Genomic DNA, 14,977 nt, shown 5'->3' with positions numbered 1-14,977 from the left:
GTGTGTGTGTGTGTGTGTGTGTGTGTGTGTGTGTGTGTGTGTGTGTGTGAGACTTTCTAAGCAGTTGTGTGAATAAAAACAGCCTCAATCTTAAATGAAATGCCAAGATATATTCTTTTGAAGATTGTGTACTTTGTTTCAAACTTACCTCTTCTTGGAGTAGCAGATTCTTAAAAGCCTTCAGTCGGTTTTATTAGAAAATTCTAGTAGGGATACCGCAATCTTCAGCAACTAAGAAGCTTTATTAAAGATTTAAAAAATTTTTCTCTTCTCTCCACATTCTTGGGAGCAGACTGGATATTTCATAAAGGTTTGGTCTCCCACTGGATTCAATTTTTTGAAGACCTATGTTACTTTTGCAAATCTAGAATTTGTTTGGTCAGTGTTATCACTCAGGGTGCAGTAAGGAAAGTGGAAACAACACGAGGTATTCCACAGAGAGAATTGACTACAGGGAATTGCTTAAGCAGGTGTTGGTGTGAAGCATTACGTTAACTACTAACTGTAGGCTCCCTAGGGTTGAGAGAATAGCATAAAGAAGTTGGGTATCTCCACCCAGATGTGTGGAGAGTGTGCCTCACTTTCAAGGGATCAGATCCCTGGAAAGAGGGAGTCACCCAAGCAGCACTGGTACTCCAGGAGCTGAGGAGGAGCACTGCAGGGCTGGACTCAGACCGAGGAGGTGGTGCTCCTGGGGCTGCTAGACCTCAGAGGAAGTGCATTGAGACTGTACAGGAATTGTTGGAAGAAACAGAGGCTGGAACCAACAGCTGCTGCTAAATTATTGTTGGGTTGACACTGATAGGAACAACAAGCTAAACAACAAGCTAAACAGAAAGAAGGAGGTCCCTCCTCCCCGTTCCCTCCCTCCCAGTGCTCCCTATTTGTAGAACCCCAACAGGAAGACAGCTGACAAATGGACGTGTAGTTTAGAGTCCCAGTCCTAGCGTCACTAGGCAGAGTACAGAAGGGTGGATTTGGTGCTGAGAGACAGTAGTCCATGTGCCAAGTGGGAACCCCCACGTGGAGAGTCCTGCCTTCTGTGTGGCTACACCAACCATGACAGCCTACAACCCAGGCTGGAGCACAGATGTTCCAGGGCAATCCGCAAGGTCCTCACCTTTCTCTTGGCATTTCCTTTTGCCATCTAAACCCCTCTCACAGTGTGTGATTGCAAGGGGTGTCATGAATAATTAGTAATTAATAGTATCTAACTCCCAAAATTTGAAGATCACCAATTTTATTTTTTTAAAAATCAGACTGTACTTACAGGAATGCCATGCTCACGCATTTGAACAATCATGAAAAGAATAACCCATAATCCCATATATTGCATGATTATGGTGCATTTCGTTCATTGTTGCTGGTCTCGGACTGCATGAACGGATAAAGCAGAGATGATTTGATTAGTGAAGAGCCACTGTTTTCAAGATGGTTCAAGGACTTTGGGGGCAAATGTCTAGTCTGGAAATGCCATTGGAAAATTTTGAAGCTTTCCAAACCAGATCAGAATGATCGGAATCCCTACTGGGCTGCTGGTTCATCGAGTCTCATTCTTTTACACAAGTAGAGACGTGTTTCTTTTCCTATTTTCCTACCACCACCTTTGCTTTCCTAGGAGATGAAGAAGAAATGAGTGACCTACTCTGCATTATCCACTGATTTATTTTTCATGCAGTGTGGTTCATGTTTCCGGTAAATGTTTTCATTTTACAACAAGAAAAAAGTAGCCAGTTCCTCAGTAAATGTTACTTATATATTATTAGTTGGGCACTTTTGGTTTATTAATGAGTGTAGTAATGAAAGCACGGGTTGTTGAAAAGAATCAATGGGTGTTTTTATTTAAGGCATAACAGAAATGGTACAATGCCTGTGAAAGCATCATTGTTGCTGAAGCCCTGGCTCGTCCAAACTTGCCTATGATTGGTTTAAATCAAATAGGTCCAAGCACTTCATAAAAATGTCTTTGTCAGCCTGGTTTTGCTTCCAGATCTATTCATCTCTGTCAGTTTTTAATATTAGTACCAGGCTCCTGGCCATAGTCCATTAGTACTGTACTTAATTGCTCATGTTACAGATGATTACCAATATAAAAAGCATTAATGTTTTCCCATCGCAGAGCTGTTGCTATGTAGATGTGTCAAACTCAGCAAAGCTTATGAAATGTGGTTATTCTGGACATCTCTTGCTCAGGATTTATAGATAAAGTTACGGTAGATTATAATGCAAAGAAAAATGCCCACCTCCTCTTGGGCAGGACATATCTAAGTGGAACATTTTCTTTCCTGCCCAACTCTTTACTTAAGGTGCCCTGAATCACTTTCTTCTGTCAGTAAAGGAATACAATGGAGAATGTCTTCTTTTATGGAATTCTCTTAGCTTGATTTTCTGGAATGGTAATTCCTGTTGAAGGCTTTGTTTTCACGTGCATATTTCTTTTCTTTTTTTTTCTTTTTTTTCAAAAATGTTTTTAAAGCACGTGCAGGGAGAAAAATCTTTACACAGAATACCAGATTACTGGTTATGATTTTCCCGAATAAATTATATGGTCTGTTTCTGTGGGGCACATGAAGTTGTTAGTAGGGATTTTAAAAGCAGCATTAAGGCAAAAGGACTTGATGATGTTCTTTTCTGAGTATTTAGAAAATCAAAATCATAAACCAGTGTATTTGTTTGTGAGGGAAATGAGCAATTACGCTTCATCTTCTTGTGTACGTAATGCCCAATTTCAAATACTAACCTTTGCTTACCCTGTAAGCTTTCCTTGCATGAGACTATTGTGCAAGGTGGCTGAGGCAGCTTCCTTTGCGGTGACTTAGGGGGCACTTGGGCAGAAACTGAGTGACAGTCAGCTGGAGCTTCTGCCTTTTTTCTCTGAAGGTGGAAGGCAGGGTGTGGGAGGTTCCATGTTTTGAGTAAGATAAATAAGCATGTGCTTTAAGATAAAGACCAAAAATATGCCAGCTTCTAAGGAACTCAGCTAATTATACCGTGGAGAAAAGCCAAGGGAAAGTAAGGTGAGTTTTGTTTCCGTTCATGTCCAAGGATGTGATTCCACGTATTTTTGCTCATTTTTACACCCTTGAAGCTAATAAATACACAATTCAGAAAGTCACAGGCAGGATTTCAGAATTTTGTATTTGAGAGGTCCCTCAGCAACCCTCTCTACACCAGTGCTACTCAAATGAGGTTTTCTGACCCGTCCATGAAGTGTTTCCTACTAGCCCATAAAGAGCTAAACACGGCAATTGTGAATAAGCATTGATGTACTTACACTGAAATTTGCTAGACTAATTTTATGTCTGTTGAATCTAATAAAAAATTGGGGCTTGCATTTTGTATGCCTTTTTAAAATTTTATTTTTTCTAGTAATTCATTTGTATGGTATTTTACAAAAGTATCAGTGGCAGCAGATGGGAAATTTAGAAAACTAGTCCTTCACCCAGATCACTGGAGAAGCACTGCTCGTCACCGTGGTCACAAAGTCAGATGTTTGCAGGGTCAGGTAGCATAGGTGAGCGCAGGGGGCAAGGCGGGAGAGCTGGAAAACCACACGCACAGCCCAGAGAGGCCAGGTGGGATCAGCCGACGCTGTTGCTATACGTGGATACAGGCTGTATGCTTCCTGACCTGCCACGTTTCCAAGCTAATTTTTATATGAAATCACCTAATTTACAAATATTGACTACAGTATTTCTGAAAATATTTTGTATAAGCTAAACCAAATGTGCCAGTGGGCAAAATATAGCTTGCCAGCTGCCAAGTTCCATGCGGACTGATCTATACTTGACACTAGGCTGTCCAGTCTCTGTGGAAGTGCCCTGCAGTGGGAGCACTTGCAGGAAGAGCCACTGTTAAAGGTGCTGTTCCTCTAAATGCTCTTCCACGTGCTGAGCAAAAATGCCTTCTGTGGCTTTCCATTGATCCTACCTTGCTTTTGGGACTGATTCATTGTGTGTGTTCCCCTCGTGATGGGCTTCCAGGTACACCCCCAGGTTGCCGGTACCTATTCATTAGAACTGCAAGGTGCTGTGGTCCTTGGCTTGTCTAACTTATCACAAGGTCTGATTCATAGGCCATAAACACATGGAAGAGAGTTAAATGTTTAAGCCTATACAAACCAGACACATAATAGATACAAATAATAAGTTCAATAGGGATCAAAGAGGGAAGAGAGAATTTCCAATCTTGGAGGATCAAGAATTTGAACTGGATAAACTTGGGGTAGAATATCACGTGTTGCCCAAAAGAATTCAAGAGCAATAAAGAAACTTTTTGAGGGCAAAAACTTTTTGAGGGCATGTGATATTGTCTTCCTTGAAACTTCCCCCATGCACCGGGCACAGCATCATGAACATATCAGGGACTCAGGAAATAGAGGTTGAATGAATGAAATTAAATCCAAACAAAAAGGGCAGTTCTCTCTAGAAAATGTGTGTAAAAAGGTAGGGAATGAGGTGGTAGAAGGGGTTGTTGGAAGAGTTCTAAATTTCCAAATCAGATACACTAAAGGCAGGTACTGTAGTTTATCCTCTGGTGTCTATTAACTCTCTTGCCCTGACTATGCCTGTCCTCACCTGTGTTGAGGTTCACCAAGCTGTGGACTTGTATCTCCTTTTTAAACACTGTCTTGTTCATAGGAATACCCTCTGTCATCTCCCTATTCCCCAAACCTGCTCCTTATCAACAGCCAGCAGCCCAGGAAATCAAACACAAGTTGCTCAGAGTTAGGCAGACTGAGGCTGTGCAGCTGACCCTCGTCTGCATACCACCAAGCTTGTTCTCACAGGGGACCTGAATTCAGTGGATGCAAGCCCCCTGCACCCAGAGTAGCTTCTTCTCACCATCTGTAAAGAATTTTTTCCCAAAGGACAGTCAGGTAATTTCATACACAAGAGCCTCACCCTACCTATCACTCAGCATGCCTAAAGTGCTCTGATAAGTTTCCAATGCCTGGATATTTCAAGAAACTTTTAGAAAGGAAAACAAAACGCTAGCCAGGCCCTGGAGTAGAAAAACTGGTTTCTGTTTAAAAAAAAAATAAACAACAGCCTTTGAAAAAAAATCTCTTATTTAAAAACTCTTAAATTTGCCTCTTAATTCAAGTTGTAATTAATAGAAGTTGGAGTTTACACAGTTGAGTGTAAAAAACACCCTCAGGCACAAACTAATCAAGTGTGTATGTCATGCTGTAAACTACAGCAAGTTCTTTGTTTGACCCAAAAAAAACCTTGCCAAACAGCAGTTTTTCTTTGTCAGCCTCCCTTATTGTCTTATTTTGTTTTCACCCTACTTTCTCCTCCCCCTTGAACCTAACTATAGTATTTAAGAAACTTTGCAGGTCCCATGTTTTATTGATAGTTTTCATCAGGCATGAATTTAAATTTGAGAATAGATTAGGTGTCTTAGCTCCTTTTCTTTTTGATAAATAACAAGAGGTTTCTACTTATGATTTTCTGTCCTCGGGGCTTTATCATTAAGATTAAATAACTGTACTCTCAAGCATGCCACTGCACAAACATCTTTTCAATTATGTGAGTAACAGATGCCTTCACAAAGGAACTATTGAAAATTCAGAAAGCATGTTTCCAAAAAAGAAAGGGGGGAAAAAAAGTATCAGATGACAGAAGAATGTAATTGTTTACCATTAAAATATATCCTTAACTCTTCCACCAAAAACCTCTTAGAACATTTTGTTTTTGTACAAGTTATTACAAAGTTTGACCAAAATAATAAATGTTGTGGGGAATTGTTAAACATTTCTGAAGCTCTGGAACCAGTGGACTCTGACGTGCACAGGACTTAGATGCAGTAGTTCTTTGTCTATTTTGACATATGGACACAGCCTGCCTTCGTTTATGGTGTACACTTCACACTGAAAACACTGGAGTTATGTTTGTTTATTATTCTTGACATAACGTTGATCTGCACTTGAAACGGATCCATGCAACTGGACTTTGAGCTAATCATTGTTTTCTCATTGAGGATAGTAATTGCAGCCTTCTTCACTGGCTGGCATTGTGGAGGGCTGTGTATGGTCCGCGTTGTCTGTTGTGAGCATGTATTTTAATCCCTGGGACATAACGTCAGCCTTAAGTCCATTCCAACTTCCTTCACTGTGGTCTTCATTTGAAAGGCATGGGAGTGACATCAACATAGATACTCTTAGAAGGGACCAAGGAGGCATCATAGAAATAAAGCCCCGAGAAGCTTTATTGGGGAGACCGTGGGAAGCTCAGACTCGGTAAGATTAAGTTCTAGAGGTCAGAGTTCATGGCAGATATGATTCCTGAGCTTCTCTTACCGTCCAATTTTAAGTTGGGCCAGATCCAGCTAGGGTCACCACCATTGGAGGAGTTGTGGCATAGTTATTGTGGCATATTGTAAGAAGAATAGAGTAGTGTGCCCAGTGCCCAAGCCATGGGGCTTCTTCTGATGTAGTGGGATGGCCTTTTGTGGAATGGCCACATATATATTCCATAGGTCTGTGGCCTCTGAAGCAAAGAGAATGCTCACCCTGATTTCTCAGGCAATTCCTTAGGAGCTTCCTCTTAACCCGGCAGAGGTGGTCACTCCAAGTACCTTTTCTACGTTGGTACTTCGCCGACGGTTATGAAGAGGCACGGCTACCTTGCCAAGACGAAGGCAGAGGCAGGCAGATCTGCATTTGAACTCAAATTTTGGTATTTATTAGCTGTGTGCTCTTACTAGTCAGTTATTTAGCTCTGAACCTCAGTTTTGTCATCTTTAAAATGAGGATAAAATGATATACCTGTGAATGTTTCTTTTTGTAATGGTTGAGTTACGGCATGCAGAGGGCCTGGTATTGGTAGAAACTTAATACACAATCGCTGCTATTAATATTGCAATGTCTAATCAATACATAAGAACAACCTGAAGTTTCTCTACCCTCCTACCTTGCCTCTAGCCTAGTCCCCTGAATTTTATAGAACTCCATTTCAGGGGACCTGTCGCTCTTGAGCAACCTCTCCCACACTGACACATCTTTCTGGGAGCCAAGCCACCATCTTGCTGGATCCCAGCACCATGTACTTTTCTTCTTTCTCTTCACTGAGGGTCACAGTCACTCTGGCATCTTGGAGGGAAATGTCAGAATTATCAGTGGGCCTAAGGAACAACTCTTCCTCCACTTCCAGGGCCAATGGAAAGTACTGAAGCCTTCAAAAAGTTTTCTCGTCTATCTTCTGTGGCCCTTTGAGTAGGTAATGAAGTCCCTGGTGAGCAGATCATTTTCCTAGGAAAGAGCTTTTCTGCCAACAGGTGGCCATGTTTTCTTGTTGTTAATAGTGGACCCCATACCTTTTAGGTATCTTAGCATAGAATGAAAATAATGCTATTTATACCTCCTTGCTTTTTAAAGAGCACAGTACAGTTTACCCCTGGAAGTTCTTGGGGAAGCTAAGGGATTCACACAGAACCTGTGTTGCACTCGCCTGCCATTTTCTTGGCTCAGGTGGCCCTGCCATAAGCTGGCTTTCCACAGCGTGCACTTCAGCAGACCCCTCACCCCATGGTTTGGTGCTCAAAGCCTTCGGTTTACATCCTTGTCTGTTGGAAGGTGACACCAGAGGCCTCTTTCTCAGCCCTCTTGGTTGCTGATATTTCGTTCCTTACATTCTGCAGGTTACTTTTTCTGCTCCACTGAAATTCACACCATAAAATGGAGGAGACCTTTATCTGGAGCCCACATCTTTCTCAGATGGAGCTTGGCTTTTAAAAGGACAGAAATAAAGCAGCACAGTTGTTGTTGTGCTCAATGAGTGTTGTGCCCATTGAGGAAACACTCTCATTTCTTTGCACATTTGTGTTTTTGGCTTTTGATTTGGTGTCCCACCCCCAAATGTTCCTCTGCCATTTTTATAGTCATGGTCTAGCAGCAGTACGTGAGATTTGAAACTCTCTATATACTTGTTTGAACCTTAACAAGTGTGTGTACTTCATCTTCCAAAAGGAAAAATATACCTTCTATTGGCTCCATATTTGGTGAAAGATTGCATCCCGCACTTCACAGTGAAGTTATATTTTCAATTTCTAGCTGTGAAGGGAAACGTCTGGCCAAGCCTTAGAATTTATCAACCCTGGAATCAACTTGAAGGTCTAATGACTCCATTTGGGATCAGATCAGGTCCAAAGCCCCACTGGGACCAATATGTCATTTCTTTTCCACTGCCATGAAGAAACCTAATAGTAGAAGAATAGTAGTAGCATTTTTGATCTGACATGCACACCAATTTCATTTCCCTCTGCCCCTAAAATATTCTGGTCCAAGAATACCAGCAAATTTTCAGGCCCGGAATTTTTTCACTGGTTTGATACCATGAACGTGCTTATGAAGTAACTGGGTTCAGTCTGAGATTCAGATACAGCCCTAAAGATGTCCCACTGCTTTTCCCCACTGTCTGGATTGTATCAGTTCCAGAAATTATTAGAATATCATTTTTCGGAGCTCTATACATAGATGGATTCTCATTTCTCCTCTTAAGCACTGTTTGCTAAATGTTTTGGCCCAAAAGTTCAGTTATTCCATGCAAGCATTAATCAATACAGGAGACATTAGTGATTACTCGTTCAGATGAGATTTGATATTATTTTTCCTCTGCTTATGGGGAGGGGAAGGAAATGTTGTCTAATAAAGATGAAGCGTCTTTTCTTCTTTTGTATGAAATGCAAATGATGAGGACATGTGTGATATACATTTCTCTAATGCGAGGCTGCTGCTTTTTGTTGAAAAAGAGAAGCAAGGCCCTGGAGGATTTTAGACTTTGTAAATATAAAATTATCTGCCTTGGTGTTTAAAAAAATAATAAAAGGGAGAAAGAGTTGGCAGGTTGCCAGATTACTTACATTACAGTAATAGATTTGCTGACCCCTGACTTCTGCTGTAGAGAAATGTATTGAATTTTTCATAATATCAGATGAGGCAGATCTAAAAACCTAGTATACGGAGCACCATTATTTAACTTGAGATTTAGCAAAGCTGAAATCTTTTCAAACCAGCAATTTCTTGTATGATGATAATTTAGTGGCTCAGATGCTAATAAATCAAGGTTATAATGCCATTGATTTGTTAATTTTAACTTGGGATGATTTTAATCGTCTTTATTTTTTAAAAAAAGAAGAATGAGGAGGAGAAAAAAATCTTGCTTTTCACAGTGACTGAATTTAATAAGAATCTCTGTGATAGCAAAGGCTCCCCTACTGTTTCTGCTTTGGGGTGGAAAATGTTATTCTTGTATTATTCCTAGGGTAAAATAAAATCTCATGCTGCTACAAATCTTATGCCTATGGAAAGATGTTATTTTTAATACATAATGGCTTACCTATTTCAGATCCATTAATGGCATCATAAATAAGCATTTTGCTAATCTGAAATGTGAAATCTGGATAATAATAAAGGCCCATTTATCTCCCCAGCTTTCAATCCCCACACTAGATGTAGATTAGGAAGGAGAAAAATCTCTCCGGATTTACTAATGAGTATATTGCTTCTCTTCCCCATTACTTCCACCCACCTAAAATTCAGCTCACATTCTCAAAGTTGCAGCCCGTTGAAAATATTTCCCCTGTGTAATGAATTCTTTGGGGCTGGGGTGCATTTTTGCTTTTATCTGTACAGTTTAGAAACTGATTAAATCTTTGTTGTACTACAAAGATTTAAGCAATAATCATCTGCAAGGTGCAGCCATGTTGCATTATGCTGAATTTTTAGTATAATACAAACCTACTCTGCTTTCTGCATTGGGCAACGTTGACCTTCTATTAGCTAACCTGTTTTTAATGGTACCACACGTACTTTGAACATTTAAATGTTCAGAAACCTGTAATAGCTTTCGTCCTCTTGTACTATAAAAACTTCTAATAATCAAATGATAAGATCATATCCTGTGGGGTAATTGTGTTGTACCATGACAGGATAACTGAAAAAACATTCAGTGAAAATCGCCCCAAACGGAAATCACTGTATGAAGCGGCGATTGTTTGTGTGCTGCTCGAGACCAGGCCCTGTTCTTCGGAGCTTAGCTGGTCATATTTCCAGTTGCTTCCTTTTAGCTGCTGCCTTTCTTGTTTTATTTTGGGAGCCTTTTTTCCCAGAGCCACTATAATTATCTTTCAATGATTTAGAAAGAAAAAAAAAAAAAACAAAACACAACACTCAGTTGACCTTTATACACACACACGCTCACATACACTCCTCTCTGGAAACCTTGAACAAGCAGGGCTTATGTTTGGATTCGGTTTTACCTTAGTCATGCCTCTTTCCAGATACAAGAAACATTTAATTCCAGATTTCCTGCTTCTGGCTTTAGGCCTTTGACCAGCAAAGTGAAATGTATTTTTTACTGCTGTCAGCCAGCCAGCTGCTGAGTTGAGTGAAGGAGAGGAAAAAAAAAAAAAGAAAGAAAAAATTTTTTTTAAAAAAAGGAACAAATGAAAATGTTACTCTGCCTCGTGAACTTGCAGTATTGTAAAAGGAAAATTAAAGTCTCCTGGGCACCCATCTAGAGAGCTGGGTTGGGCCTAGACTCTCAGAACCCAGGGTAAGGGTTCCTCTGGGGCCCAGTGGGTGTCTCTCCCACCCGATTCTCTGTTTTCTCTCATCCCCCTCCCCATACTCAGAGGTAATGCTGTTGTTCTCGGTAAAGAGGGTCCCTCATGGTGTCACCATCTCTATTAGAGAATGGGGTTGGGGGAAGGGGGGCACCATTGAAACACCCAGAATTCAATGCTCTTTGGGTTCCCATGGCAACAAAACAAAAGTAAAACAAACCTATCTGTCCCAACAATAAAATATGTTTTTATTAAAGTCAATTTAAAATATTTTTCCAGTTTAAAATATTTGATGCATTTTGCTCCTGGACAAAAATCCCCAACCCGCTAATATTGAAGGGGATAAAGTCCCTGGCAGAACCATGCAGATAAAAGGACTTGGGGGACACATCAGGGACTTTACAGATGAGAAGGAATAAATTCAAGTATGAACAAGGTTGCTTTTTTCTCTCTTCTTCTGCTTAGTTGTGCTTTTTTATTATATAAACATTAACTGTAATATTACAGTGGGAAGCAGGTATTTGGCAGCCATACATTATTTTAGTAAGTCTACATAGAGAGAGCAGTTTCCAGTTTTAGCAGCTGTAACATGTTGAAACTCAGTTTGTAATGGGATCTAAAGATAACTATTCCCCATGGGCTGTGTTGATCTTCATGGTTGGCCCAGTGCCAGATGTAGGGCTCGAAAATATTATTCATGCCTCTTTGCACATACCTTGTCCGAGCATGCTCAGTAAATAAATTTTGTTTCTAGTATACCATAAATTGGGACTTGATTTTCCCACAATTTACTTGGTATTTTATTGAAGAGTGAAATATGATCACAAATGTCTCCACACCTGTACTCTCAAACCTGAACGGTTGTGTGTGAGTAGCTGAGATCTACATGGCGTAGTTAGAAACCAGTTTTAGGATAGCTAACAAATATCCAAACCAAAGGAGTTTTTGCCTAGGACTTATAGTTTAAAAATAATTAGGATCTCCAACATTTAAACAGATTTATGTTGTTTATATGCCAAGTACATTTTCTTCATTGAGTCAACTTGTCTTATTTAAAACAAATTATGTTTGCTGTATTAAAGTTCATATTTTTAAGGCTGAGTCTTGTATTAATCCCATAGTGAGTCATTAATCATACCAAATGCATTATAAAAACTTTAATCACTGAAGTTGAAACTGAGATTGTAATGCAATCCATCCCTTTTAATTACATCAGCTATTTTTCCCTTTCAGATCAAGAGCTACGTCAAGGGAAAACAGATTAAAACTAGAGCTGTTTGATGTTTCTCTTTTTAGAGCAATTTTATGTACTTTGTTAAAAAAGTTATATAATTAAAATGTTTGAATTTTTCAGCCACTCTAATTTTTGTGGCTTAAATGGTCTGTCTGCTTTCCTTCTTGCCGGAACCCTCCTTTACTTGGCACCCCAAAACAGAACCCCTCATACTGGAGTCACCCCACCTCCACCCCCAGAGCTGCTGGATAAGACCCTGTCCCTCAGCCATGCTGTGCTTGCCTCTCGTTGACCTTTTTATTTTAAATGTCTGGTCTACATTTTGACATTAGTGAAAATAAAAACTTTGGCTAGGGGCAGAACTAGGTTCAAATTCTACATCTAACAAATGGTGTGACTCTTAGGCAAATTATTTAACCTTTGGGGGCCTCAGTTACCTCATCTGTTAAAAAGAGAATAATAATAATTATTATTATAATGCTCCATAGGGATGTTATGGAGATTACATAAAATAATCTGTATAATGTACCTGGCACGTAATAGTACCTACTAGAATATAAGCTTCATGAGGTCAGAGGCTTTGAATGTTTTGTTCACTGCTATATCTCAGTGCCTAGTACACTGCCTGGCACATAGTAGCTGCTCAATAAATAGTTGTTGATGGAATGGTAAATGGTAAATGCTAGCAGCTAGCATTATTGTTGCTATTATTGTTCTATGGCCAAGTGCCCTGGGCAGTGATGCTGATGCTGTCAACCCTGGATGCTCCCATCGGTATGCTTGATGTGTAGATCCACAAAACCAAAAGGAGGTTTTGCAGAAAAGTATGTAAGTTACCAGGTACTGATTCTAATCAAGGAAATAGATTGTGGAATTATCTAGAAATGCATCGGTGTCATTGGAGATAAAGTTATTCAATAAGTTGCTTGTATTGAGAAGAGAAAGTAAGCCCCCATAGCATGGATGCTACTGGAATTACTCAACTGATTGGCCATCTCTTCTACTGTCCTTTCAGATTAATTCTACCATATGAAAGGTTTATTAAAGGAGAGGAAGATAAGCCCCTGCCTCCAATCAAACCTCGGAAACAAGAGAACAGTTCACAGGAAAATGAGAATAAAACAAAAGTATCAGGAACTAAACGCATCAAACATGAAATGCCTAAGAGCAAGAAGGAAAAAGAGAATGCCCCGAAGCCCCAGGATGCATCCGAGGTGAGTTGCTGGGCTCCACAGAAAAACCTCTGAGAGACATGTCCTGCCTCGAGGTTGCTGGAACCCTGAATCCACAGCTTTGTTCCTGCACAGTTGCATGGCTAGACTAAGAAATCAGAAAATCTAAGCTTCACGGTTCTCCAAATAGTTACCCAATTTTGGAAAACCTTTCAGTTTGCTATGGTATGGAATGGGGATAGGCCAAGAATAGAATCTAGAAAGATTTGAACATCCTGTAGAAAACTGATAGCAAATGCTCAGACTTGGAGATAGAAGGAGCCAGAGCTACAGCTCTCTGAAACCCAGGGATTCCATTGTGAAAACGTGGCTTCTTGGCCATTTTACAGCCAATCTACCTGAGGAGTTGGTGTGACTTTAAAACGTGCTTTGGGGGTCTAGGGAAGAGGGGCATTAAAATTGATACACTCTGCTCTGCGGGACATTCCTGAAAACTTGAGAGATGTGTTTGCCTCCCGGAACTGACGTTTGTGCAACAGCCTTGGGTTGAGACCAATTTAGAAATTTCTTAAGTATGTATTATTTATAGGGGAATTTTGAAATGGTTCCTCAGAAACCATTATTATCTCTCATATTAACAGGTAGTTTCTGAACCTTTTAAAACAAGCCCCAGTCACCCACAGCTCCCAGCAGCTCTTTGGTAGAAACCATTACTGTCAGTTTACAGCCAGTCATGGAGGCCAATCTGGGCTCTGTTTCAACATGAATAATAAAAACCCTGCTGCCCATAAAAAAAACTTAGCATCCACATTTGGAGACAGCATGTTCTAGGATTCAGCTCCAGAGGGAATTTCAGAGCTGATATTAAATAACCCCTAAAAATCAGGTTTATAATGAACACATAAGAGACTCCCTAATTAAACACTTAAAACACACACACACATGCACAACCCCCCCAACCTACTAACTAGAATTAACTTACCCAGCTGACTCCTGTAGAAGAAGATAGATAGTATAACCATCAAGAAGAGAAATGTTTTGTTCTTACTTTTTAAGTTTCATAATTATTTTAAGCTCTCATAATTTAAAAAGGTGGGGAGATGATGAAGATTTCTAAACATCTGCAAGCTTGCAACATAAATGGCCAAAAGCAAGGAAATTCCAAGTTAAGGCTCACATTCCATTCTTCCTTTATCCTGTTAGCCCGGTGATTTATTATAGGGTTTCGGATCAGTGAGTTCTATTAGATAGCATATGTACAGCACTGCCAAACCACCAGGGGACAACCTGAGGACCAAGGGGCCAGCTGCCCTTTGAATGGCTCCACTTTGAGAATGAAGTTTGAAAAGTTTGAGAATGAAGTTGGTTTGTGAGTTGGGGGAGGAATCCTCAGTTCACGCACTGTGCCCAGCAGCTTGGGAGATGACCATTCCCAAGAGAAAAGCCTTACTCCCCAGAGTCCCTTAAAGCTGTTAGGGGTCCTGTTTCCTGGAGGCCCCAGCTATTCCCTTCAGGGAGCTGTAAGTGTCTTGCGTTTCAAAGGTTGTCATGATGAGGTTATCTCAACGATGAGGAATCTCCTGCCCTCTCCAAGGTTGACCTTATAGTAAGAATCAGTCCACTCTTCCAACATGCTATTGACTAGGTAGGTGTCTTCTCATTGACAGTGTTTGGGGTTTTCATTTGGATTTTATTGTTGCCATTATTTTTAATTTTTGATGTTTTCAATATGAAGCAGTGATCTCAGTGGAGATGGGAGGGGTGATAAACCCTTTCTAGTCAAATCCACTGTGTTCAGGTAATTGGATTTCAAGTTGCATGGTGGGAAGGTACCATTTAACATACTAACGCGTGTCATAAAATGCCATGCCTATCTTTCAAAGCCCTTCTAAACCTGTTTTACAACCACAAGCATGGAACTTCAATGTAATTGAAGGCCTAAGTCATAGAAATGTCAGTGGGGCTGAGTATCCCCCATCACCCCACTTCAAACTACATCCCC

The 14,977-nt window shown here is 40.3% G+C and overlaps 1 protein-coding gene across 2 annotated transcripts in view; it reads left to right on the top strand.

Moving 5' to 3' along the window:
* ARID5B (AT-rich interaction domain 5B) overlaps positions 1-14,977 on the top strand; it is a 176,521-nt gene that overhangs the window by 154,062 nt on the left and 7,482 nt on the right. For both annotated transcript variants that reach the window (XM_063101771.1, XM_063101772.1), the window contains one exon: positions 12,819-13,017. In XM_063101771.1, coding sequence (XP_062957841.1) covers positions 12,819-13,017 — 199 coding nt within the window. The remainder of the gene's footprint in view (positions 1-12,818; positions 13,018-14,977) is intronic.

This window comes from Cynocephalus volans, chromosome 7 (genome assembly GCF_027409185.1).
Source record: "Cynocephalus volans isolate mCynVol1 chromosome 7, mCynVol1.pri, whole genome shotgun sequence".
In the NCBI taxonomy this organism is placed as follows: domain Eukaryota; kingdom Metazoa; phylum Chordata; class Mammalia; order Dermoptera; family Cynocephalidae; genus Cynocephalus; species Cynocephalus volans.
Note: the sequence above shows the minus strand (reverse complement) of the source record. Positions and strands in the feature narration are given on the sequence as shown.